Genomic DNA, 26,305 nt, shown 5'->3' with positions numbered 1-26,305 from the left:
GCGACTGTGCTGCTAGAGCAGCACTGCACATTTCCTCTGACTTGGAAACCTCTGCATGGGTGGAAGCCTCCTGGAGGGCCCAAGATTAGGCTCCACGGCCAAGATATTGCTGTCAGGCACTCCATCCTGGGATCTCCAAAGGACCACCTCCTCCCCGTCTGCCGACTGAGATCTTTCTCACCAGCACCACTCCCTGTGACCCCTCCTAAAGAAGCACAGCATCCTAAGGCTGCCAACCTCCAGGTACGGTCTGGAGATCAGCCACCATTACACTTGAGCTCCAGATGACAGATCCATTCCCCTGGAGAACACGGCTGCTTTGGACAGGGAACTCTATGGCGCTGCACCCTGCTGTGGACCTTCCCCAAGCCCCACCCTCAAAACCTCCAGATATTTCCCAACCCAGAGTGGTAACTTTACAGCAATTGGGAGAGGGGGCTTTTCAGTGATGGTCCTTCACCTGCCGATTGGCCTTCCCATTGAGGCTCACCTGGTACCTCTCTTTTACATGTCAGGCTAAAACATTTCATTTTACCCAGGCTTCTCATTAAGGGATTAATCTTTTAACGTCTTTTTTAAACTAGGGCCCAAGACCATTACATTCAGGAATACACCAGGCTCTAGATTAGGGGGGTGGGGTGGAAGAACTCTGCAGATGGCCTCTCCCTCCCCCCAGGACCTGGAATAGCTGCAGGCAGCTGTTAGGGAACTCACAGGCAAAATGACCCTAATTTGGCTATTTGGCCATCAGCAGGGGTAGCTCTCAAATAGCAGGGATCTGCAGCCTCCGAGCCTCAGAGGGAAGTGGAAGGAGAAGGGGGTGGTCAGGGGTTGGTTGGCCACTGGACAGACAGGCAAGCCGGTTGGAAGAGGAAGTACTCAGGGGTGGGACAGCCATCCTGAGTGGCACTTAAGCCATAAAACACACTCCAGAAATATATTATGTGGAACAGACACCCTGAAAAAGCTTTATGATACTCCTCCTAAGCATCTCATGGTTTTATACAATTTAAAGTTAGAATTCTTTTTTAGTTGCTTTAAAAACTACTGTGTTTTTTGTTTTTGTTTCGTTCTTCTTTACTTTGTAAGCCCCCTCACACAGGCTCCTTGAATAGATGCTCACTAAATAAATAACCACAGAATTTCTACACAGAATTTATGCCCTACCTTTCTCCCAGGTGGGGACTGAAACTGCCTCCTGTCCTCCATGTGAGGCTGAGAGGGTGTGACTGGCCTGAGATCACCTAGCAAGCTTCCACGGCTGAGTGGGGATTGAAACGCGGGTCTCCCAGCTCCTAGTTCGATGCTCTAGCCAGGCGTAGTCAAACTGCAGCCCTCCAGATGTCCATGGAACGCTGGAAGGGGCTCATGGGAATTGTAGTCCATGGACATCTGGAGGGCCCCAGTTTGACTACTCCTGCTCTAGCCAGTACACCACATCAGCAGTCCAGCTCAAGGGACAAATGCCTCACTGGCTTCTCTTGGGCACACGGCACGTTAAAACCAGAGACGGCCACACTATGCAACCACCTAAAGAGCCTGCAGAATGCAAACTTGCTGTCCATCATCACACACGGAAATGGGCCAACCAGGAATATGCTTTAGGCTGCTTTGGGCTGATCCTGCGTTGAGCAGGGGGTTGGACTAGATGGCCTGTATGGCCCCTGCCGACTCTTTGATTCTATGATCTACCTATCTCTCTTCTGAGCACTGCTCCTCAGCATGGCATTCGCCCCGTGTTCCAAGATGGAGGGCTAAGACCTTGTGTGGAGGGGGCTGAAAGTTGGTAGGTGATACCCACCTTGAAACAGCTGACGCCAGAGGTGCAGGCATGCTGCAAGCCTCATACCAGGGACAGAAATAAACATGGCTCTTTTGGCTGACAGCAACTGTGCATGTCGGGCAGAGATCGCTGATCAACTGCTAATTAGGGAGGAAACTAAGGAAGCAACCTAGATAGCCCAAAGCTTTGACACCTGCAGCAAAAGAAGTTGCAAGATAAAGTGGAAATGCACCCAGGAGGATGCATGCAAACAGGGGGGGAAAACCTGCGCGGCTCAATAAATCTTGCCGGTGACAGAGGAATTTGTGTGTGATTTTTCTGGTTGTTCTGATGATGATTAATAAACTGGGAAGATAAGAACTTTCCTCTGTGTTTAATGCTGACCTCTAGTTGGAACACACAAATTCTTCCGTCACCTGCAAGATTTATTGAGCCACGCATTTTTCCCCCCTTTGCAAAAGAAGATGCGGCAATGCACACACCACAAGGAGGCTGGGAACTATGGAGGCAGGCAGGCAGGCAGGCAGGGGATCAAATCCTGGCCACTTTGGCTCCCTGCAGGATTTGTGCTGACTCTAGCCCAGATTAGCAGGAGTGTCTGGGAGGGGGGAGGTCCAAATTCAGCCACACCTGAGCCAACCCATGAATGTATCCTGCAATTTATTAATCTGCAACAGGCAAACTCCTTGGGCGTACAAAGAATTTCCCTCTCTCAACTTTTACTTTGCCCGGAGCCTCTTTGCTACTGGCAGCTGAAGAACAGCATTTCTTCACAATACCAGGCTCCGTTCCATCCGCTCCATGCAGCTCCGTCCACCCACACGGGTGCAGAGGGGAATTTTGTTCCCCGGCATCCAAACATTTCCACCCTGCCAAGAATACGCCCCAGTCCATTCTGTCTCTCAATCAGCAGGCTGCCCAGCTCTCCCCCCCTTCCCCAAAACACCCTACCCTGTCCAGGTTTTTGTGTGTGCAATTGCAAAGCAAATGTTTCCACATTGGCACCCCTCTTGGACTGGTTTCTTGCACCTAGGCAGCGAGGACAGTGATCTGATGGAGAGGCTCCAGTGAAACCCCCCCAGCTAGAGACGGGTGAGTCACCGCGGCTAAATAGCAAGTTCCTGAAAAGTGAAATATCGCCACAATATGCTATAAACCGGGGAGTGGAAGAAAGTCTCTTTTGCCCTGGTGGGAAGGGGAAGGCTGCCAAGACATTCCGTGTCCATGTTCCATTCCCCCACTTTGCCAGTTTCCATAACCGACTTTCTAATACAGGGGTAGTCAAACTGCGGCTCTCCACATGTCCATGGACTACAATTTCCATGAGCCCCTGCCAGCATTCGCTGGCAGGGGCTCATGGGAATTGTAGTCCATGGACAGCTGGAGGGCCGCAATTTGACTACCCTTGTTCTAATAGCTTACTAGCTGCGAGGGACCAGCAGAAGCTACAAACCCTGAGCTGCCTGGAGCTGCCGATGCCATGGTGCTAGCAACTCTACCAAGAGATTCCATTTTGTTCCGGCAAGCACCTTAATTGCAAGCTACAGCAAGGGTTTTTTGGGGGGAGTGGGAGAAGAGCTTTCTCTTCAGACAGCAAGGTTGTCTAGTTCAAACTGGACAACAAACAACAAGAAAAACCGCTAAATAAAAGGCAGGTTATTCACCTTTACTTGCTTCTGAAAAGCAGCTGGGTCTCCGCAGGAGCAAGAGAAGGCCATAAACCAAGGCGTTGGCTATTTCTGATTTCTCAAAAAGCCAGGCTGGTGTAGTAGTTCGGCCAGGCCCCGCGCTCCAGTCGCAGCTTAGTCCCAAAATTCGCTGGCTGAAACAGGGCCAGTTGTCCTACCTGAGCGGGTTGTCGTTAGAGCACAAACACAGGATGACATAGGCTGCCTTGCGCTCCTTGGAGGGAGAGAAGGATGAACACATTAGAGACGCATGGCCTTTCCAGCACCAATGCTCAGCTGTGAGTTCTACAAAGCCCTGAGCGAGCCTTGAGTACATGCAGCAAGAAGGTTCACCATTGAACCCCAGCCCACCTCCCCATATCCCGGACAGCCGAGGAGAGGAACCCGATATACTCAAGCCCCTCCTGTAGATTTGCTGAAAGGAGGCAGACGCTCCTCTCCACACCTCTGGCCAGGCCCATGGCGCTCCCCCTGAAGGCCAAGGGGAAGCTGCAGCTCCCAAGCACAGCAGCACGTTCACAACCGGTCCATCGGATGAATTTTACGGAGCCATAAAGCTGCTTTTATTAAGCGGCGGCTTAACCTCTCTGGTGCTCGAGAGCAAATCCTAGGGCGGCTTTCAACCCTACCTTTTAAGAAGCCAGATTTAAACCATCTGTGGAGGGAAGAAGCCAGGCAAGACGGCTTGGATTGCAAGCCAGGGCACCGGAGGGTACTGAAAGCACACCGAAAATGCGTGCGCTGGAGCCCAGAAACGGCTGACTGGGGGAAGATTTCTGAAGCTTACAGAACTAATAAATGAGCGTATCATCGCCTCCGATCCTACTCGCTTCTGGGCTGAGAAAAACTGATGAGACAGGAGATATTCCCCCCCCCCCCCGCCCAGACGGCAGCACGCTTCTTGTTAGCTACCCTTCTGCAACAGTGTGCTGAGGGCCAAAGGGATGGGCCCGGTGGGTCTCCCAATAGGATCTTTAAGCAGCACTATCTACAGAAAGCAGCCTACCCATTTCAGTGGGGGGCTTCCCCCCCACATCAGGTTGAGGCTGGTTTAGGGCAACCCCAGGGGATTTTCAAGGCAAGACCGCTCAGAGGTGCTTTGCCATTGCCTGCCTCTATGTAGCAACCCTCAACTTTCTTGGTGGTCCCCCATCCAACTGCTAACCAGGATGGACCCTACTTAGCTTCCGAGACCCAACGAGATCGGGCCGTCCTGGGCAAGGCGTCTCAGAGGACAGGCCTCTCATTTTGCGCGCTGGAAGGGCAAGAACACAATGATTTCCCTCTACCTAGAAAAGAGGCCAAGGGCAGAATGATAGACCACACACACACGCATGTTAAGCGGGGCTAGCAGTGGGTTTTCCAGTCCTTCCTGTCCTTGCTTTAGGTGTGCACTGGAAGGAGTATTTGGAAGGCTGAGAGGGAGGGAGAGATGAAGGAGGAAGTACTTAGGAGAGATACCTTGCCACAGTCCAGATGCTCCTCCCCAAGCAAACAAGCGGTTGGAATTTTCTTAGCGTAGAAGGCAAGCTTGGTGCAGTTCTCTGCTAATCTGGAGAACTGGGTTTGATCCCCCACTCCTCCACATGCAACCAGCCAGGGGACCTTGGGCCAGTCACAGTCTTGTTACAGCTGTTCTCGCAGAGTGGTTCCGTCAGAGCTCTCTCAGCCACTCCTACCTCACAGGCTTGACACATTCACTGATGCAAGGCCACACTGCAGGACCCAACTTGCAGCAAACTATACATAGGAGTATGAAGAAGAGGAAGGAGCACACCAAGCATGGGCAGCCTGGCTTATGTAGTTTGAATCATAGAGTTGGAAGGGACCTCCAGGGTCATCTAGTCCAACCCCCTGCACAATGCAGGAACTCACAACTACCTACCTACCCCAATTTCATGCCCAAGCGATCCCCCCCCCCCCACACACACACAAACCAAAAATCTCTAGAATCCAGCCTGGCCTGGAGGAAATTCACCTACCTTCCCACAGTGGCAATCAGCGATTCCCTGGGTATGCAAGGAAGGGCCACAAGAGGCAAACACTTCCTTCCCACCGACCCACAATCTGCCTAAGCTCTGGGTAATAATGATAACCCTTCACAAATATTGTAATGCAGAGGCAAGGGGATAGGGGGAACAATTTATCTCCCCATACTTTGCAATGTATGCCCCTATACAGCCTTTAACAGTTTGCAAAGCTTGCAGTGGGGGGGGGGGATCCATTACATGCAAAGTAGAGCTCAGCAGGTCAGAATATTTCTCACCAAACTAGGATTGTGAGGTCCCCCTTGACCACCAGCACACAGGGGGGAGGGGGCAGGGTTGCCAGACTCAGGTGGGGAAACTCCTGGAGATTTGGAGATGGCGCCTGGGGAGGACAGGGATCTTGCCCGAGAGTCCACCCTCCAAAGCAACCATTTTCTCGTTCTCTGTAGTCAGATCCTGGAGGCTGACATCCCGACACCAAACCTTTCCAGACCCTGCTTTTCTTTCAGGCTGACTTGATAGCTCCTTACCTATGTAGACGTACAGACAGTGGGCCATTCCACGTGCCATTAATGTAGCGTAACGCTTGCCTTTTGAAGACGCTACATTTTTGGCCTTTCGCATGACGTTACCCACATCTCACGTCGTGGCAGAAAATGTCTCGCTACATCTGCCATTTTATAGCAGTAGTTGGGCAATCAGATAAAGTGGATTCCCCAACCTATGTAGCACAAGCTACAAGAGAGCAACCAGCTGGCCACCAGCCAAATAAATCTCAACCTCCAATGTTGCCCTCACACCCACCTCCCTCTCCCTTCTTCAGGAGACGCGAGTTCTTTGGGTTTTTTAAGCGAACACCCTGGAGCAATGAATAGGTGTACAAGCATGCAGGCAAAGCCAAAAATAATTTTTCCCAGAGTTGTCACACAAAGCACGCCTCTCTAAAGCCCCCCCCCCCAAATTAGGAATTAGATTATTTTTGTATCAAGACTCTTGATTCCATAAGAGGTAGCATTCAAAATGCACTATGCATCTATGATTAGATGCATAGACGTTTCAACGGAGAAGGTTGAAATTAAAATAAAATTAGCAGGCATTATGGGCCCTTTAAAATGAGAAAGGGGATTGGTTGTCTGGCTTGACTGACAGGCGGAAGAGAGTTGTATATAAAGCGTGTTGCTCTTTTTCACCATTTCAAGCGAAGTGTATGAAGTGCAAAAAGGCGGCAGACAAAAGCAAGACAGGAGGAAGGTGAGGAATGGCCAGAGGCGTGATTATTTTTAGCTCTATGCCATTACGCTGGCGTAACGCTATTTTTTTGATGTGTGGAAATGCCCAGTGTTTCAGCACTGACAACTCTGCTCTTGAGACTCAGAGGCGGTGAAGATCCATAGCTAATCCCTCCAGCCCTTCTGAAAATAGCAACAGAGCCACTGTTTTTATTTCCATTTTCTTGTTTCTCTGCATTCTTAGGGTTGCCAGCCAACCAACCAACCAACCAAGAGGAAGAGGGAGGGGGAGACTAATTTTGGCTTCTGAGCCAGGCACCAAATATTTTGCAAGAAGGCCAAAGTTATGGACTGGCAAGCAGACGTCAAGGTCACCGTTTCCACAAGGGAGCGTTGTTTCAATGGCATGGTATCTGCACGTGCCCAGAAGGAACGCATTAACGGTCGCTTCCTGCACAGCTACCTGGCACAGCCACCCCGGAGCCAATGCAGGCAGCCTGGGCAGCAGCATACTGCTTGGCCTCCCATTCCTCTTCATGCCCAGTTCCTTCACCACACATTGGAAGCAAGCAAAGGGCTCAGGCACACGAGCACATGGAAAGATTTCACCATGGATGCTACTTTGAACGGTGCCTGTTAGGCTCCACCTAAGAAAGTATCTTGATAGCCAGAAATTGGACATTCAAATGCAGAGCCCCTCTCTCTGTGTGTGTCTGTGCATGCAGGAGAACCCACAAAAAACACACTGAGCAAAGCTGTACAAATACGAACGCAATTCCCACTTTGCTCTCTGTCATCAGCATCCTCCCATTTCTTCCTATTTCCAGACTTCCACCCACTCAGTTTGAAATTTGAATGAATGTTCACACCTCTAAGGCACTTTGTGGACTTTCCATTGCCTAATAAATGCCACCTCCTGCAAATGGGTTCATCTGTCAAGACCTGAAGGGCTGCTGGCCCTGCTAACTGGGACATCAAGAGGACTTTTCCAAAACCTCTTTCTGCAGTCAACAGCATATCAATGTATATGAAGAAGTTTAACTGGACAGTGATGGAGGATATACAAGAGAGCCAGCTTGGTGCAGCAGTTAAGCGTAGTGGCCTATAATCCATAGAGACTGGTTTGATTCCCCACTCCTCCTCCACTTGCAGCCAGTTGGGTGACCTTGGGCTAGTCGCAGTCCTTTGAGAGCTGTTCTCACAGAGCAGTTTTGTCAGAGGTCTCTCAGCCCCACCTACCTCACAGGGTGTATGTTGTGGGAAGAGGAAGGGAAGGTGATTGTATACTGCTTTGAAACTTCTCTGGGTAGTGAAAAGTAGGGGGGGGAAACCAACTCTTCTTCAACAAAGCTCTTATTGCACTGAGAACAGACAATTAAGAACATGAGAGAAGCCCTGTTGGATCAGGACAGTGACCCGTCCAGTTCAACAGTGTTGCACAGTGGCCAAAATCCAGGTGCCAGCAGGAAGTCCACCAGTGGGACAAACCAGGCCCATGTTAGAAGTCTCCCCCCCCAAGCACCAGAAATACTGCTTCCCCCATTTATCCAGTCCCCTCTAACTGTAGCCCTCACCACTTCCTGAAGCCATGCTTTCTACCTGTTAATTACTCTTTGGGTAAAAGTGCTTCCTTTCTTCTGTTCTAATTATGCTCATTATAATGCCACTGGGTGCCCATGAGTTCTTGTATTGTAAGAAAGGAAAAGTACTTCTTTCTCTAATTTCTTTACCCCATCTATAATTTTCCAAATGTCTCCTGTCAGGTGGGAGGGGGAGTCAGTTCAATTGCCTTCCAGACCACCTCCATACAATGCTAAAAGATCTAGCTCTCTCCAATCTCCAAGCACGGAACAGAGATTTGGAGGATTTGGGACTAAAAAGGCTTCAGGAATAATCTCCAGGAAGGAAAATTCTGGAATCTTTAGGAGAAGTGTCTCCACTAGCCTGACCTGGTCAGCGGGTGGGGAAAAGGGAAGTGATAAAAAGTCCTTGAAGCAAGGAGGAGGGGGCTCCGGTGGTGAGTCCATGAGAGCAAAAAGAACTCTTAATTGGGGAAGGCTGCCAATTACCAGCTGGACAGCTGAAGTAACTTCAAGGAGTTGGAAACCCTGTAGAGCAGGGGTAGTCAACCTGTGTCCTCCAGATGTCCATGGACTCCAATTCCCATGAGCCCCTGCCAGCATTTGCTGGCAGGGGCTCATGGCAATTGGAGTCCATGGACATCTGGAGGACCACAGGTTGACTACCCCTGCTGTAGAGACCTGTAACTTCCTTAACCAAAGGAGTCTGTCCTATATTGTAGCATATGACATGGGGAGGGAAGGAGAGAGAAGAACTGCATTTTACACATTTCTTCTGGATCCCTTGCTCAATCTGGTTATGTACTAAAAGTATGCTTGTGGATATTTCTTTTTCAAATAAATACTTTATAACTATGTATGCTGGTAATGGTTCTTTGTACCACACGGACCCCCACCGTCTTAGACATGCTATTGTAAAAGAAGCATTTGGAAAGGCCAGCAGTTGGCAAGCAGCTATTCCTCCAGGGTGCTTCTTAGCTGGAGCTGGAAAGAGAAAAGGGCTTAGAGAACAGGACGGAAAGAGGTAAGCTCTGTGGCTTCTCCCTTCATGCTTCCACCCTCTTTGCTCCTTAAATCAGACCCACCCAGCTATGCAACTGAAATTTAAGTACATGATTCTGCCGATGTTGTGTCTCATTTGGCCCCAACAGGCCTTGCCGTTGCTATAAAAACACTCTCCAGCTTGCTTCATCTTCTGTTCTAACTGAACTGAAGGGAAGTCCAAACTTGCAAATTCCCTTTCAAGACAGCCAAGCAACATTTTCTCTCGAAGAAGGGAGTGATCCGCAAGTGATGATCTCAAAAACAGAGATCTATTGCCCACCGCCTGACTACGAATATTATTGTCTTGGCTGCAGCAGACTAGAAAACATGAGCATGGATCTAAATGCACGTCAGCTGTCTAAAACAAACACACCCAGCAGTTACACTGGAGTAACTTACTATACATCACAATCCAGCTTCCCTTTTCTGTGCCTGGATTCAATATCCTTCCATTAGTAATCCAAACTCTCACCAAAAGGCTTTGGAGCACAAAACTACAATGTAAGGACACGATTTCATTAAAACAATTATGCTGAAATCCAACAAAAGTCCACATATAGTCAAATATTGGCCACACAGCACATTAACACAGTCACAGGCAGGTATATATTCGGCATTTTATCCAATGGCCTTGCCAAGCCAGGGAGGAGAGCGGTTTCTTTTAAGCCAGCCATAAGAGGCGCTCTGTTGATTTCACAATCCCCCACTGGTAGCCGAGAATTTTACATGTGTCAAATGGGCATGAGGCAGGTGGTTGGTCTAAGACAGGGGTATTCAAACTGTGGCCCTCCAGATGTCCATGGACTACAATTCCCAGGAGCCCCTGCCAGCATTCGCTGGCAGGGGCTCCTGGGAATTGTAGTCCATGGACATCTGGAGGGCCGCAGTTTGACTACCCCTGGTCTAAGAGAACTTCAACTATTACTTTCCTCCAAGTCTACTAATTGCATTGAGCTTAGACTGGCATGTAGATTGAGACCACCTTTCTGTCTGCCAGCAATCTGAGGTCATAGAAATCAAGGAGGCAGGACCAATATGGTCTAGTCCAGGGGAAGTCAAACTGCGGCCCTCCAGATGTCCATGGACTACAATTCCCATGAGCCCCTGCCATGCTGGACATCTGGACAGCCACAGTTTGGCCACCCCTGCCTGGATGCCAGGGCAACGGCCAACACATTTCCTTGCACCCACAGTGTATGAAGTACGCAGCTATTTTGCTTCGTAGGGCTTGTGATTCACCATTAAGAGATCTGAGATGCAAACTTAAATAAACATCTCATTTGTAGAACCAGGTTTCTTTCACATATAGCCAGCTGGGGGATCTTGGGCTACTCACAGTTCTCTTAGGACTGTTTTCACAGAGTTCTCTTAGAGCTCTCCCAGCCCCACCTACCTCACAAGGAATCTGTGGTGGGGAGAGGAAAGGGAAGGTGTTTGTAAGAAGCTGTGAGGCTCCTTTGGGTAGTGAAAAGCCTGAGCCTTCGGGGAGGGTGGTATATAAATATAAATATTATTATTATTAATAATAATAATAATAAAAAGCAGGGTATATAAAAACAGCTCTTTTGCCTCCTATAAAAGGCAGAATTTTAATTAAGTAGAACTTCTGCCTGAAATGTTGAAGTTACTCTTAAAGTTGCGCATTACTTCACTCTCTGACAGCCACTTTTGGTTGGCCCCACTACACTGAGTCAAAATTCCAAAGTTTCCCACGAGTTCAAAAAGGTTGGGGACCCCCAATTTTGGATAAAAATAAAGCTGTGTGTGAAAGCGCACATATATTCACTGAATAATAACAGAAGGGAGAATAAAAATAGATTTCTCAGCTTTACTTCCATCATTTCATTGAAGTCCGTAATATTTGACCCAGATAGGATGCGGAAGCCCAAATCTGCTTCCCCAAAGTACGAGCCAAGCCATGACGGTGAGCTGAGCTCCACACTGAATAAAGGGTCCAGCCCCCTCCCCCACCTCCCCAAGCAGCAGGGCTTCTGTGCTGCAAAGAAGGATTTAGAGGAAGGAAAGCTCAAGCCAGCGCTGCTTCGGCCGCAAGAAATCCTTCCCCATTTCTAACCTCCCTTGGCCAGCCTTCAATATCCTTGCAACGGCACAGCCAGTTTTAGCTTTTTATTTGTTATGCCGCTGGAATAACCTGAGCAGGCCAACACTGCTGTGCATGAAGGAACTTTGGCAGCAGAACAGCCTGCATTAAATCAACATGACCTAGATAAGGTCAGCACCCCCCCACCCCCAAGACAACCCCACGGGAATGCATCAGAGCCTGACTTAGGGACATGGCCGATTTTCTCACCCTGTGCCGGTTGGACAGATAGCCTCAACAGACGCCAGTACTTTCTCACATTGAACTCTCTTTGTCTTTATACACACACACACACACACGACTCCAAACACCTGTGCAACACCTCCACAAGGCACTTTCCCACATACAAAAAATAGCATGTGGACTCTCTGCCACAACTGTGTGACCTGCATTTCACAACCTAGGAGAAGGCTAGGTTCCCCCAGCACTACCAGCAGCTGGTTTGGCCCACTTGCCACTCAGTTCATGTTCCTTCCAGAATCCTGACTTACAGCAGGGGTAGTCAAGCTGTGGTCCTCCAGATGTCCATGGACTACAATTCCCATGAGCCCCTGCCAGCTTTGCTGGCAGGGGCTCATGGGAATTGTAGTCCATGGACATCTGGAGGACCACAGCTTGACTACCCCTGACTTACAGGACTGCTAGAGCATGCAGCAGCCGGGCATGCAAATTCCAAGGGGTCCGGTCTCCCTCAAGACCCAGGGAGTAGGCCAAGTCATACAACATCCTTACTTCTTATCCTTGGGTCAGGCCTAAATGGCAGGAGGGACCAGAGCAGTGTAGCGGTTAGAATGCTGGACCCCAACCAGGAAGGCACGAGTTCAAATTGTCCCTTGGCCACGGGGAGATCTTGGACCAGATAGTCTCGTTTCTCGGCCTAACCCACTCCACAGAAGTTGAGATGACAAAGGAAGGGGAGACGTGAAACGGCCTTCTAGTGAGTCAGACCCTTGGTCCGCTGAGGTCAGTCTCGCCTACTCAAAACTGACAGTGGCTCTCTGGGGTGTCGTGCAGAAGACTTCCACTTCACCTGCCACCTGCTCCTGTTACAGCTGGGGATGCCGGCCTCTGAAGCTGGGACCTGCACATGCCACCCAGATGTTCTTCACAGGGAGGGACAGGCCATATACGCCCTGGGGCTTTCACTAAATAATTTTTTTAAAATCTAGGATCCCTTGACAGCCCATCTTTCCAAAGTCCAGTGAGTCATCCAATTCCTAAACTTCGGCTGCTGTCACATTGGTCTCTCCTCCAAGTTCCCCTGCTGCATTCTTGTACCCCTCTCTGCTCCCCAACTTTTACGCCACACCAAATTCCTCCCGAACCCACCACGTTGCTCACCCGGCTGACCCTCCTCGCCACTGCCACCTACCCAAGGAGGGCCCTTTCTAGCAGCTCCATCCCTTTCCCCATGGCCATCTAATTTTAGACACCCTTTCTCAACTCTTATCAGCGCCTGGGACGAGACAACTCAGCCACAAGCCAACGTCCAGAGAACAGCCATCTGTTTGGATGTCAGTCCCTCCGCTCCTTAACCCAGGGCTGTTTTTCACCCTCTTGGCTCAGCTGGCAGTCACAAAGCTTTCCCACACTTCAGAGCATGCAACCGATTTACGAGCATGTGCAAAGGTCAGAGGGGCTTTGCTCCATTATGGAGGGATTCAGCGGCCATTCTGCTGCAGCTTCCCTGGCTTTGGGGAGCGAACCCCTCTTTACAGCCCACTTGCAAGTTTGGCAGGGCTCAGGATGCCTGTGGACTAGCTGAGTGCCCCCTTGGTTTCCCCACCCAGCTTGGTGTAATGGTTAAGAGTGACAGCTTCTAATCTGGAAAGCCGGGACTGATTCCCCGCTGCTCCGTCACGTGCAGCCAACTGGGTGACCTGGGGCTAGTCACAGTCCTGTTAGAGCTGTTCTCACAGAGCAGTTCTGTCAGCGCTCTCAGCTCTCTTACAGTTTGTCTGGGGTGAGGAGGGAAAGGGAAGGCAATTGCAAGTCACTTTGAGACTCCTTCCGGTAGTGAAAAGGTAGGTACAAACAGGCCAACCCTTCATCTTCTCTCTTTCCCTACTCCCTTCTGCCTCCCTCCTTCCAGATCACTACCCCCCCTCCCCGCTCCTGGCCCGCAAGGACATGCACCCACCCCATTCCTTGACCTTCGGCCTAGCCCAGGGCATCCCTCCCATTGCTTCCCCGACAGCCGCCCCATTCCCAGCCCCCTCTCCTCGCTCTCCCCATTAAGAGGAAGGCGAAAAAACACAACACGAGAGCCTGGCAGGCGCCCTCCGGGCTACTCCGCTCCAGCAGATGGTTCCGGGAGCCACAACGCACTTGGTGAGCTTTGCTGGGCCGGCGGTGCTCAGCAGCCCCCCCCCCCTCTCCGGATGAGAAAGCCAGGGAGGGGCGAGCGGGATTCAGACTAGGATCTGGGGGGGGGGCAATGAGTTCTCTAACCCCACCCCGGCTATCCCACCGCACTCGGTGGCTCTGGGCCATGCACTCGCTCTCCGCCTAGCCTACCTCACAGGGTCGTTGTGAGGTTAAAACGGAGGGAGGAGCGTGGCGTGTAAGTCACTGAGGGAAGAGACAGGCAGGAGAGAGACTATAAAAACAGCGAGACAAAGCCGGGGCCTTCGGACTCCTGCTTATTGGGGGGGGGGTCAACACGGCTACCCCAAGCGAAGTAGGATCCCATGGGCTCACTGCCCCCCCCATCCCTGCCCCGTTCTCCTCGAGCCTCCCCTTTACCTGCCCGCCCCCCGTCTCCGCCTCGCCGCGGCTGCAGCTGGAAGGGGACGGTGGCCCTGAGCGGCTGCAGCCCGCCTCGGCCGCAGGAAGCCGACGAAAGCCCCGCCGCCATCCCTGGGCGCAGGCAGCCGCTCCGCCGCCACTCGCCCGCGGGACTCGCGCAGCGCTGCACGCCCTCCCCGCCCACACCGTCGGGGGCCGGCCCGAGGCCGCGGGCCGGAGCCGCTCATTGGGCCGCGGAGGCGAAGGGGCGCGGCCTCCACGAGGCACGCCCACGAAGGCGGCCCCGCCGCGACCAAAGGTTCAAAGGAGGGGGCGTGGCCGACGGGAAGGCTCGGGGCTTTGATCCGTCTGTGCGGAACTCGTGCGAGACGCCGCCTAGGATCGCGCGGCTCCGCAGGGAGGGCGTTGCGTGCGCGACAGACGGGCGCTTGGCAGCACTCGCGTGGGCCTGGCGCCCCCGGGGCTCGAGGAAGTCAATGGGAACGGGGGCGGAATCCTGCTTGCCAATGTGGCTGCATAAGCCACAGCTCCGTAGGTGTGAATGGAAAATAGGGGCCGTGATGAGGACGAGGGGCTCTTCTGACTTCCACGGAGGGAGGGCCTGCATGCGCGGATTTCCTTAAGAGTTAAGGAGCCGGGGTCGGCGTCCCGTCTACCTGAAACTAACTTCAAGGTTAGGTCTGTTACAATGACAACAAACAGGAGCCTTGTGGCAAATCGAAAACGTCACATCTTATTTCAGCATTAGCTTCTGAAGTGGACTTCACTTCATTAGATGCATAGAGCAGTGTCACTTTGCACATTTAGAAGCATAGAGTTGGAAGGGACCTCCAGGGTCATCTAGTCCAACACCCCCCCACACAAACACACGGAGTGCAGGAACTCACAACTACCTGCCCACCCATGGTGACCCCAGTTTCATGCCCAAGTGATCCCTCCACCCAAAATCTCCAGAATCTTCCTTATAGCCACTTGTGGGAGTGGGTTGGGAGTTGAGACTCTACCCATATGGAACTGCCTGTCTGGTCTCACAATGAGTATTCCAGGATCCGCACTGACAGTTCCACACCCCAGAATTCAGTTTTGACAAGAAACCATAGCATAACCCCAATACTTTCTACACACAACGTATAAGGCTATGTTTGCCACCAATAATCAAGTTCTTCGTAAAATATTTCAGAGTAAATTTCAGTGTCCAGTGGCCAACAATGTTTTTATTCAAGGTGTAAAGCTTTTGTGTGCATGGATACTTCCTCAAACAGTGAAACAGAAATAATCATCAGAGCACATAGACAAGGAAAGCAAATTAGCAGTAAATTAGTAAACAGCATCATGAAGCACAATCAAATGCCTTGCCATAAGAACAAACTTGAGTTCATCAGTCCTTTGGGCTCAGTTCCCTTTCCTAAAAACATAAAAGGGATAAAAATGAAACATTTTAGATTTATTCATGATGCTGATTTTACTGTACTCTCTCCTTATGTATGTACTCTGATTATTTCTATTCCATTGCTTGAAGAAGTGTGCATGCACACTATAGTTTACACTTTGAATAAAACTTTCCTCTTAAAGGTGCCACTGGACTCTAATTTTGTTCTGCTACTTCCGACCAACACAGCTACCCACCTGAATAAAATATTTAACTCAGTTGGCAAGAGTGTTTTACTTCTATTCTTGTACTGGGTTTCAATTTTTGGAATCTAACCTGCTAGATAAAATACAACATGCAACAATTCTCCCTACCCCCCCCCCCTTTTAAATCAGGTTTCTAGAACATAGTGTCAAGTTTCCTGTCCCTGCCAGTTCAGGCACCTGTCTCCCCCACTCCCCCTCAATCCTGTTCATATTTGCCTGCAATACTGGCTAATCACAGGCAAGAAAGTTTCACCCTCTAAATCAGATTTTATCAACCAGGTTTTCATGAAACTCTGGAGTTATTTGATAGCCCTGACATGTTTTCTGAATGGCTGGGGATTAATTTTTAAATACATTTTTAAAATGTGTTAAACATTTATCAGGTGATATGACTATATATGGTCATGTCGACTCACCCTCCCCTCCCAAAAGGCCCTGATAGGCCTGGAGTGGGTTGGAAGGGGAGTGGCCACAGGTGGGTGTATACACAACTATGCTTCCTAGCCACATTCTACAGCAGGGGTAGTCAACCTATGGTCCTCCAGATGTTAATGGACTACAATTCCCATGAGCCCCTGCCAGCATTTTCTGGCAGGGGCTCATGGAATTGTAGTCCATGGACATCTGGAGGACCACAGGTTGACTACCCCTGTTCTACACAATCGCATCATCACGAAGAATGTTTCAGGGGTTTCTCAACAGTAAAAACGTTAAGACAGGCTGTTGTAGACCCACAGACCCAACACATATGCCACACACAACTGCAGTCTCCTTAACCAACAAGCTCGCTGCTAATTCCCTGCTTCAAACTGTAGGCCCAGGTGCCTGGACATGAATGATAGACCTGAGAAACAGGTCAGAGGCCTACTAGGTGCATGAGGTCAAAGGAAGTATTAGAGCAATTCAAAGTAAAAATCATCAACATTTCGATAGAGATATAGTCTCAGTTGCTTGAAATAATGTTTGTGAATTTTAAAATGCAATTTTTATTGATTCTTTTAGCTGGAATGTTTTAAATTTTATACTATTTTAATTACCAATTAATACTTTATGTACATTGTAAATTGATTACTGGTCTAGCACCATAATAAAGACTATAGATAGAAGACTTTGAGCCCTGCTTGAATTTTTAGGTTGCACAGTTATTATACAACTGAGGAAGTCCAACAATGAAACTAGCTATTATCTGGGATACTACACTTGGTGATTTTTTATTATTATTAAACACTCTCATCAACATCTTTACTCTTGTATCCTGCACTTCATGGTAGATCAGGGTTTGTGATAACATAAATTAAAACAATCAATTTGCTTAAAACCCATACATTAATTAAAGCCATAAGTTCACATTAATTAAAGCACATACATTCTATCTGCTCCATTCAGTAAAACCTAGGGGGGGGGGTGGTCCAGATCTTCTTGGAGGGCCTGTCTTTTTTGTATTTCATCAGGAGGGGGGTGTCACATTTTTTAACGTTCTCCCTTGCCATCTAAAATCCCTGCAAGTAGAAAACTAGCACAGTGAGCTGTGCTAGAACTGTCCTTAATTTGCTAGTTTTTCTCCTGTAGAATTTTTCCCAGTGTAAGGGAGCATCATGGATTGCATCCCTTCAGTTTATTGTTAGAACTGGCACAACCCATCGGGTCTTTGTCTGCTGCATGTATGTATCAGACCAATGCTTTGGCCCAACCCTGGTTTCCATTATTGGGCTCCTTCGGGGATTATCACATGCTTCCCTCACCAGTAAGAGCCCGCAGGGTATAAGAGTGGCTGGCTGGAATCTGCCTGGCTCTATAATGTCAAGACCACTGAACCAGTCACACACCCTCAGTCTAACCTATCTCACAGGACAGTTATACACACACAATATACACCTTTACTGGCATACGAAAAGAAGAAGTTTTAGCCACAGATAAATTGAATAGTAAATAGTAAATTACTGCCAAATACCATATATAAACAAATAGTACAAAATAAAACTTAGGAAGTTCCTCCAATTAAGATATATAAAATAAACATGATACATCATCAAGGTCTCAGTCAGTGTACCTGAATCTTTCTCTAGTAAACAATAACTAAAAATGCCGCAACACACTGTTATTTCAGGGATCTTATCAGGTAATAAATACTGTGTCACATGTACAGTTAGATTATTTGGGGCTTGCAAAATGAACCCAATTAGGTATGGCCACTGTTTGAAAAATAGTGGACTGTTTAATAATATATGTATAATTATTTCTGGTTCACCAAGGTGGCAGGCACACCCACAGCTGGGTCTAATAGATTTGAGAAACATTGGGTCATATAGTTCTGAGAAAGACAGAGACCAAAAAACTGGGAGAGCACGCCTGATTCATCCCTGCTCCAATGAGCTGTTTCTCAGCTTCCCATATCCTTTAGATCATCTCGATAATATAACTCTCCCCTGAATTGGCCAGGGAGTAGATGTTTAGACCAATAGTATTAGTTTTATCAAAGATACATTGAGACCGTGTATTGTAAAACAATGAGGGTCAGCTAGTAAACCAGCTATTAAACGGGTATGTTCTGACCAAAAATGAAGGCATAACCAATATTTAAATGTGAAGATCCATGCTCTGGACTCTAGCAGGTGCAGTCCCAGCTCAGCACACAAAAGGCGCATATCCAATAGGATTTGGGACACCTAAAATATGGCCCCCCAAAAAGAGAGGCACTACTACGTTCAATCTTCTCATTAAAAGCTTGGATCCAGAGAGGACTCCCGTATCACAGGACCGTTAGGATAAAATGGAGGAGAGAATGATGTAATCTGCTTTGGGCTCCTGCTGGAGAGAAGCGAAATAAGGAGTCAGTTCTGCTGACATCAATGGTACTTATCTAAAACATTTCTGTGCTGCCTTTCCGTCTCCCCCAAAGGCAGCAAACATCCAAAGAGGTTGAACTGCAGCTGCATTTAAAATATTTAAAATAAACCATACCTAAAGACACACAGAGGAAAGCCAAGAAGACTTAATGAGTAAATGATTAACAAGGAAAATAAAAGTCACCTGCTGTGAAAGACAATGATTGCCATAAGCAAAGCTTACTGGGGAGGGATTCCAAAGTTTCCGCACCACAACAGAGCAGGCCCTTTCTCGGATTCCCACCTGTCTAGCCTCAGGTGGCAGGGGCTCCCAAAGCAGCATCTCTGACGATGACCATAGTCAAGTAAGCATGCATCAGACTGAAGCCTTGGGCAACTGCACCCACATAGCATATCCACGCAAGGTTTTAGACGGTGCCTAAATGGGAAGAGACAGAACATGATGCAGGAGAGCACATGTGGGTCACATGAGTTTCCTTGCCACATGCCACACTGGCATGCTACTGTGTACCCACACAAGACTGGATTAAACTCAGGATTAAATGCAAGACACAGAAATCTAAGTATGAGCCAGGGCACCCTCCCTTTTCAAGCACAGAGAACAAGAGCAGAATGGCAGCTCAGCATGAGCACAAGCGAAGGGCAGGAAGGCAATCAGAGAGGTGGCTGGACAAGATACTGTCTAGCTTGCACAAGAGGAAACCCGAGTGCGTTAACAGCCATCTTGAAGCATAGGATCAGGTTGTGAGGAGCAGAAGCTCAGTCAGCGCTTCTCATACCAGCAACCTGACTAAGTGGGGGGGGGTAGTTTTTCACCCCAGGCCCGCTAGATTGTACCATGCAAACAGTTTACTTTGGAATAAAATCTTGCTGGCCTCTGATTATTTTTGCTGCCACTGATTCACACAACTATACCCTCTGCAATTACTGTATTTGCAACCTCATACACAACAAGGAGTGACAGCTGTTTGCAAGAATGTGGCTTTTAACTGTCTTAAACAAAAGATCTATTGCTGCACTTAATCATACGTTGGGGGAATCAGCTAATGCAAGTTCTGACAGCCGTCTGGTGACAAGATGGTGTGCTGAGATGTGGGCTAGCTGTGAGGCCTGCTTTCCACCTTTCACAGAGCGCTTCCCCTGCAAAGGAACGGGTGTGGAGAGCATATCTTTCAGTGCAGTTGCGGTAGACTTTCTGAAGCTATGCCTCCAGCAGATAAAGAGAAGGGCAAGCAGCAAGTGTCCCTGCCTTGGCTGCACTCCAGCCTATCTGGAAAGGTGATAACCTCGCCACAGCTCTCCCTTCAAGACAGGCCTTCTGATATCTAAATCCCCAGGAGTTTGTCAAGAGTCAGACAGGAGCTAGGTGGGAGACTTTTGAAGGGATTTGCAGCCCACTAATGGATGGATTTTGCCAGTTGTTTGTAACAGTCATCAGCCCCCGCTGCATTTATTTGGAAATGAGCCATTCATTGGCATGGAACTTCTACAAAACAGGCATGGAAAGGGCTGGAGGCAGAGGATCATAGGCATGCTTAGTGGGTGATCAATTTCAGAGGAACAGCTGTGGTAGCCTCCACTGCAGCAGACAGAGCCCTGTAGCCACCTTAAGAGATATATATAACATGCTAGCCTTCGAAGGTACCACAAAAGGCTTTGGCTTTTAATGATGAGTGGGATCCATTCTTTCCCCACCACATGCTAGGACAAGGCAGACAAGCAGGCAAATCATTTCACGCACCTCATGGGCAGCCCACTCGGATGCTGCCACTGACAATCAACTATGATTCTAGCAGGGCGGCCCTAAACAAGAATGACTCCATCTAAGACCATGGACGTCAATGTGCTTTGATGGATGGAACTCTTAAGAGCTGCACTGTGGGAAACTAAGAGGCTGCTGAGCTCAACTCCCACCCCTACCCCAGCAGTGCAGGAAATCTAAATCCATCACCGGTGGCTGGTCATATTCTGCTTAGAAATCTCTAGAAAATTGTGTCTGAAACCTGCCTGCATCCCACCAAGTTACCCACAGCCTTCATCACAGCAGTTCCTTTATGGCAGTCTTCTGTCTTTGCTTTCCCAGTGAGGTCTGTGTGCCATTGGACCTCTTCTGTATTCAAAAGGGGCCACATAGATCCATTATCTTCATTCTTAGTCTGATTTTCTCACTGGGAATCAAGGCGGATTAAAGGTAAAGGTATCCCCTGTGCAAGCACCGAGTCATGTCTGACCCTTGGGGTGATGCCCTCCAGCGTTTTCATGGCAGACTCAATACGGGGTGGTTTGCCAGTGCCTTCCCCAGTCATTACCGTTTACCCCCCAGCAAGCTGGGTACTCATTTTACCGACCTCGGAAGGATGGAAGGCTGAGTCGACCTTGAGCCGGCTGCTGGGATTGAACTCCCAGCCTCGTGGGCAAAGCTTTCAGACGGCTGCCTTACCACTCTGCGCCACAAGAGATTCACAAGGCAAATTACAAATATGATTTTTTAAAAACCTCTTTCATTCCATCAGTAAGTAGATTACAGAACACAATATCAGTCAATCAGTCAACAGATTAGAAGACAACGATCACCTTTGAATCTAACAGCAAGGATTCCTGCTGGGATAAAATAATGCAATTGGGCTGAGACTGTAGAACAGGGGAAACATAAGCAAGAATGATGCATGCAAGTAGATCGTTTAAGGCAACAAAATGATGTGCAGGGAAATGTTTATCCCTAATAACAGTAGAGCCTCTTGTGGCGCAGAGTGGTAAGGCAGCGGAAATGCAGTCTGAAGCTCTGCCCTTGAGGCTGGGAGTTCAATCCCACCAGCCAGCTCAAGGCTGGCTCAGCCTTCCATCCTTCCGAGGTCGGTAAAATGAGTACCCAGCTTGCTGGGGGGTAAACGGTAATGACTGGGGAAGGCACTGGCAAACCACCCCGTATTGAGTCTGCCATGAAAACGCTAGAGGGCGTCACCCTAAGGGTCAGACATGACCCGGTGCTTGCACAGGGGATACCTTTATGTTTAATAACAGTCACCTCCTGGGTGGATCCATTAGACCAGGGGTAGTCAACCTATGGTCCTTCAGACGTCCATGGACTACAATTCCCATGAGCCCCTGCCAGCCAATGCCGGCAGGGGCTCATGGTAATTGTAGTCCATGGACATCTGGAGGACTACAGGTTGACTACCCCTGCATTAGACCACAGATTTGTTCCCTTAGCACAAATGCCCTCCTCTGTAATTCCGGGGTACCTGTGTTGGGGTGCTGCCATTGATGGGGGTCTACACAGAGACTGAAGGGAGCTGTTCTATAGGGGGCTTTCAGGAGGATCAGCAGTATTTTAATAGAGAGCATCCATATATTTGATGGGTTTTGTACTCCCTTAGCCTTGTTTGGGAAGACGTAGTGTCTTTCCTGTGCGTTTCAAGTCATCATCCAGAGTCTGAAGTACAGCTTTGACCAGCTGCAAGAAAGGGTCCTGCTTTCAGCTAGGATACTAGCATCTTCCTCTCCCCTTGTCCTTCCTACACCACACTGTGCAACTTCATAGAACAGCTGAAACTATTGCACCAATGGAGATGGATGGATCTTCTGGTTAACATTGGCTCTTTTGTTCTAGTGCAAGACCACTCTGAGCTATTTAGATGGACAGAATAAATAATGCATTAGACTTGGTATCTTACCCAATCAGGCTACACTTTTAGGACTGCAAAATTTGCTTGGGCTGTGATGAACTTAAGCCATGACATTAAAAGGAAGCTCTAGTCTATGTTTAGACTGAATTTTATAGTTAGCTTCTATTCTATGTACACTAACAAAGAACAACAAACCACAGTCCACATATTTTTGTTAGGACCAGCTCCAGTAACAATGGCTTGTTTGGGGATTTTGATCCAGTACTGCAGCAAATAGCATTCGTTAACTTACAACAAAGTGTAAAGCCCCTCTTTGGAACTTAATTGCCAAGAAACCACAGCCTAACCAGAATGTAGGGAGATCATCAAGCCGCTGACAACTCACTTGTGGAGTCTCACAAGGAGCAGACCTCTCTCCAGTTTAGTTCAACATTCTTATGCATCCTCTTGTCCAACTGTTATGGAAGTTCGGGCTGGGTTGTCATCAATATTCAGATGACACCCAGCTCTTACTCCTGATGGCTGCCCTGACTCCCCCCCCAGAAGCATTAGCCAGCTGCCTGGAAGCAGTGATGAGATGGCTCAAGCAGAGTCGTCTGAAGCTCAACCCTTCAAGGACGCGGATTCTGTGGCTGGGCAGGAAGGGTCCAAGCGAGGAAGCATGCCTACCCAACCTGGGTGGAGTGCAGCTATCAGTGGCTCACTCCGCCATGATCCTGGGTGTGATTCTTGTTGCCTCCCTCTCAGTGGAGGCTCAGGTCATGAAAGTAGCATGGCTGGCATTCTACCATCTTCGCCAACCAAACTCCTAGCACCTTACTTGGCCCCATAGTGATACACACAATGGTCACCGCTAGACTGGACATCTGTAACTCGCTCTATGCAGGCCTGCCTGTAGCCTTGATCCAGAAACTACAGCTGGTCCAAAACTCAGCAGCGAGGGTTCTCACAGTAACACCTTGGAGGTCCCACATCCAGCCCATCCTCCACCAACTGCAGTTGCTACCAGTGAAATTCCTGATCAGGCTAAAGGTTTTGGTAATCACCTTCAAGGCCATATGCAGCCAGGGCCCAGTGTACCTGAGGAACCAACTTTCTGCCTGCACTCCCCAATGAGCCTTGTGCTTGCCACCGCCAACCTGCTAGTGATCCCTGGCCCAAAAGAAGCCCACTTGACCTCAACCAGGGTCATAGCCTTCCCTGTCCTGGCCCCCACCTGGTGGAAGGAGCACCCAGCGATCAGGATCCTGGTGGAACTAAAACAGTTCCACAGGGCCTACAAAAGGGAGCTCCTCCGCCAGGCATTTGGTTGAGGTCAGCTGGAACCAACAACACCCACACGGGTCCTGAACCTCCCTCCTTGGAATCTATGTACTGAACCTAAACCACAGACCTGATGATTACTATCCCATTAAACTGTTATCTTTGTCATTGTTATTACCATTTGTTACCGTTGTTGTTCAATGTATAGTTCCCTATGTTCTGTGGTTCTCAACTGCCGCAACACCAAGACCCCAACTGCAGCGGCGGGCTTGGGGGCGCACAACAATCTGGAGGCAGAATGGAGGCGGCCAGTGCCATAGCTCTGCTGCTGCCGCAACCACCCGCTGCCACCAGGTCAATGCAAACATACATGTTAATTCTGGGCAGTCCTGTAGAACTAAGTGCTCATTCCAAATAAGCATGCATAAAATGGATTGAAGATAATGAGTATGTTCAATAGGATTTACATTAGTGTGTGTGTGTATTTGTGCGTGAAGGGGAGTCTGGTATTAGTTGATCTGCAATGCTCAGGTTCCACTCATATCACCTTTTGGGTATTAAAGCACACTGGACAAGATGAAACTTGATGCCTTGCAGGGCAACCCTATGCAGGTGTCAACTGGCTGAAAACTACTAAAATCCACAGGTTAAAAACCTGCTGACTAATGGGGGGGGGGGGGGGGAAGTGCCCTGGAAAGATTTTTCTGCAAGAATGTATAAACTTTGCAAAAGAGGCTAAAATGACTGTTATCAGACAATGTTCACTTGCAATATCATCTACAGAGCATGATTTTCCTTTAGAAGTATTCTTCACACACCTTAATTTAGGAAAAGGGAGTCGAGCAAATAACTGTATGAAGGCTGGGCCACATTCTTTGAGCACGGTTACAACTCACGAGCTCTCGTTACCAGCCAAACAGTGCCTCGTGGTCACTCAATATTCCAAGCACTCCTACACAAAAATAATAATACAAGCGTCAAGCCGCTCTCGCGAGATCCATTTCCATTGGGGAATGCTCTGGGGGCCCTAATAAAAAAAATGGCCAACAGCGGCCAAAGGTAAATGCGACTTCTACAGCGAGTCTTGGTTACTCCCCCAGCGACCGTTGGAAAATGAAACAAATAACCTGCCCAAATCAAAGATGGCTGCCACTTTCACGACTTAATACGAGAACGATGCCCACGACCAAGATGGCCGCCGCCCTTCACCAGCGTCGCCTTCCCAAAGTCGCCGAGCCCGACTCTAAGATGGCGGAGGGCCGCTGTCGTGAAGTGAGGCTTGTCTGCGTCACGTGACAGGCAGGACGGGGGTGTGTATCCCCGTCGTGTGTCCCGGCGGAAGAGTGAAGGGAGTCGGCTGAAAGGTCGCCGCTGGAATAGCAGGGAAACCGAAGCGGCGCAGCCTGGCGCTGGAGAACCGGAGACACGCCAGTCACCACGGAGACAGCTGGAGCCAACGCGGCGGCCGGGGCGCAGCAACCTTCGCTGCCTCCGCCGCCTCCTCCTCCAACGAGGATGTCGCGCAGGAAGGTGAGAGAGCGCGGGCCGAAACAAACCCTTTCCCCTCGCTTCTCCTTTACCCACATTAGACCGTCAGGCCCGAAAACCAGTTAAAAACGTAGGCCTTCAAGCCCTCGTTTCATCTCGCAACGCCAATGGCTACCGCTGCCTCCCGCCGCGTCTTCGTTGGTCAACTTCGCTGTCAGTCACGCGCACCCCCACCCTCAACGGTTATTTGTTTCCCTCCTCCCCTTCAGTTTGCGCTCGAGCCCACCTCCCTTCCTTCTCCATTGGCTCTGCGGCTGAATGCTCATTGGCTGCCCTCCCTATCATTTCCTACTGGCGCGGTTTTCTCCCCCCTTTCCTCATTGCTGGCTTCCCAACGACTTCATACTTGGCCGTGTGCCTGTAGAGCGGGTGTTGAGGTCGGCGCTGATTGGCTGAGAACTCTGGCCTGTATTGGCGTCTCTGAAACCCTGCCCGGCTCATTTTTAGTCCCTGTTTCTCATTGGACGGCGAGGCGTTCGAAAGGCCTACCTCCTCTGTGTTTCGATTGGTGCAAAGGGTAGATGTTGGGAGAAGGTTCAAAACAGAGCAGGCAAAATTGAGTCGACCATGGGGGATGGGCAAAAAAGGAGGGTTAAATCTTCAGGGCCTAATTGTGTAGATCTGCGGCCTCCCCCACTGGTTTTCTAATGGCCTGGGCTGCTTTATCTCTATTCCCCTCTCTCCTCCTCCCCTTGTTGCTTTTGAAATCCCAAGATTTTTTAAATTGTTCAGCAATTATGCCTACAGTTCTGTGTATGCTTACTGGGATGGGACTAGGGTTTGCCTCTGACTACATCTTTGAGTCAGGCTGCCTGTAATAAAATACATGAGAAGGCAGCTTGATCAAAGCTGTTCTGTGGGGCAAGCCCTATGCATGCTAGTTTCAGTAGTGGTTCTCTGCCAAGGGACTTTGGGCATTGTGGAAATGCCAAAGGTCTAGCCATATTAGGCCACTGCACAAAGCATGTGTAGCATCTTCAAGATTTATCGTGGCAAAATTACACATTTTGCAGATAAACATAATTCTAACGTCTTTTCATTCCTTTGTGGATCTCAGGTTCTTCCTTCCTTATTAACTCCTTACAGCTGCCTTCTGAGGTAGATTAGCGGAGACAGAGTAGGCCCAAGGTCAGTTGTTGAATTTTATAGCACGGGAGGGATTTTAATCTGAGTTGTCCTAGCTGGACACGTTACCCGCTAAATCGTGTGTGTAAAATATATATTTG

At 49.2% G+C, this 26,305-nt stretch overlaps 2 protein-coding genes and 1 long non-coding RNA gene across 5 annotated transcripts in view; 1 reads left to right on the top strand and 2 right to left on the bottom strand.

The window, feature by feature from the left end:
• The window catches only part of FAM117A (family with sequence similarity 117 member A), a 56,422-nt gene extending 31,062 nt beyond the window's left edge, over positions 1-25,360 (bottom strand). Inside the window, exon 1 of one of the 3 annotated variants that reach the window (XM_077315532.1) lies at positions 25,306-25,360. In XM_077315532.1, coding sequence (XP_077171647.1) covers positions 25,306-25,345 — 40 coding nt within the window. In that variant the 5' untranslated portion in view covers positions 25,346-25,360. Of the gene's footprint in view, positions 1-14,158; positions 14,404-25,305 lie in introns of those variants that run through there. The other 2 variants (XM_077315530.1, XM_077315531.1) reach the window with 2 other exon arrangements.
• Positions 16,781-24,799, bottom strand: LOC143826659 (uncharacterized). Its single transcript, XR_013227082.1, has 3 exons — positions 24,663-24,799; positions 24,350-24,483; positions 16,781-19,060 (listed from the first exon to the last, which is right to left on the bottom strand). It is a non-coding gene; the product is annotated as an uncharacterized LOC143826659 (long non-coding RNA).
• The window catches only part of KAT7 (lysine acetyltransferase 7), a 35,062-nt gene continuing 33,595 nt past the window's right edge, over positions 24,839-26,305 (top strand). Inside the window, exon 1 of the mRNA XM_077315529.1 lies at positions 24,839-25,061. Within this exon, the coding sequence (XP_077171644.1) occupies positions 25,047-25,061 (15 nt within the window). The 5' untranslated portion in view covers positions 24,839-25,046. The remainder of the gene's footprint in view (positions 25,062-26,305) is intronic.

The sequence above is a fragment of the Paroedura picta genome, chromosome 16, assembly GCF_049243985.1.
Source record: "Paroedura picta isolate Pp20150507F chromosome 16, Ppicta_v3.0, whole genome shotgun sequence".
Classification (NCBI taxonomy): domain Eukaryota; kingdom Metazoa; phylum Chordata; class Lepidosauria; order Squamata; family Gekkonidae; genus Paroedura; species Paroedura picta.
Note: the sequence above shows the minus strand (reverse complement) of the source record. Positions and strands in the feature narration are given on the sequence as shown.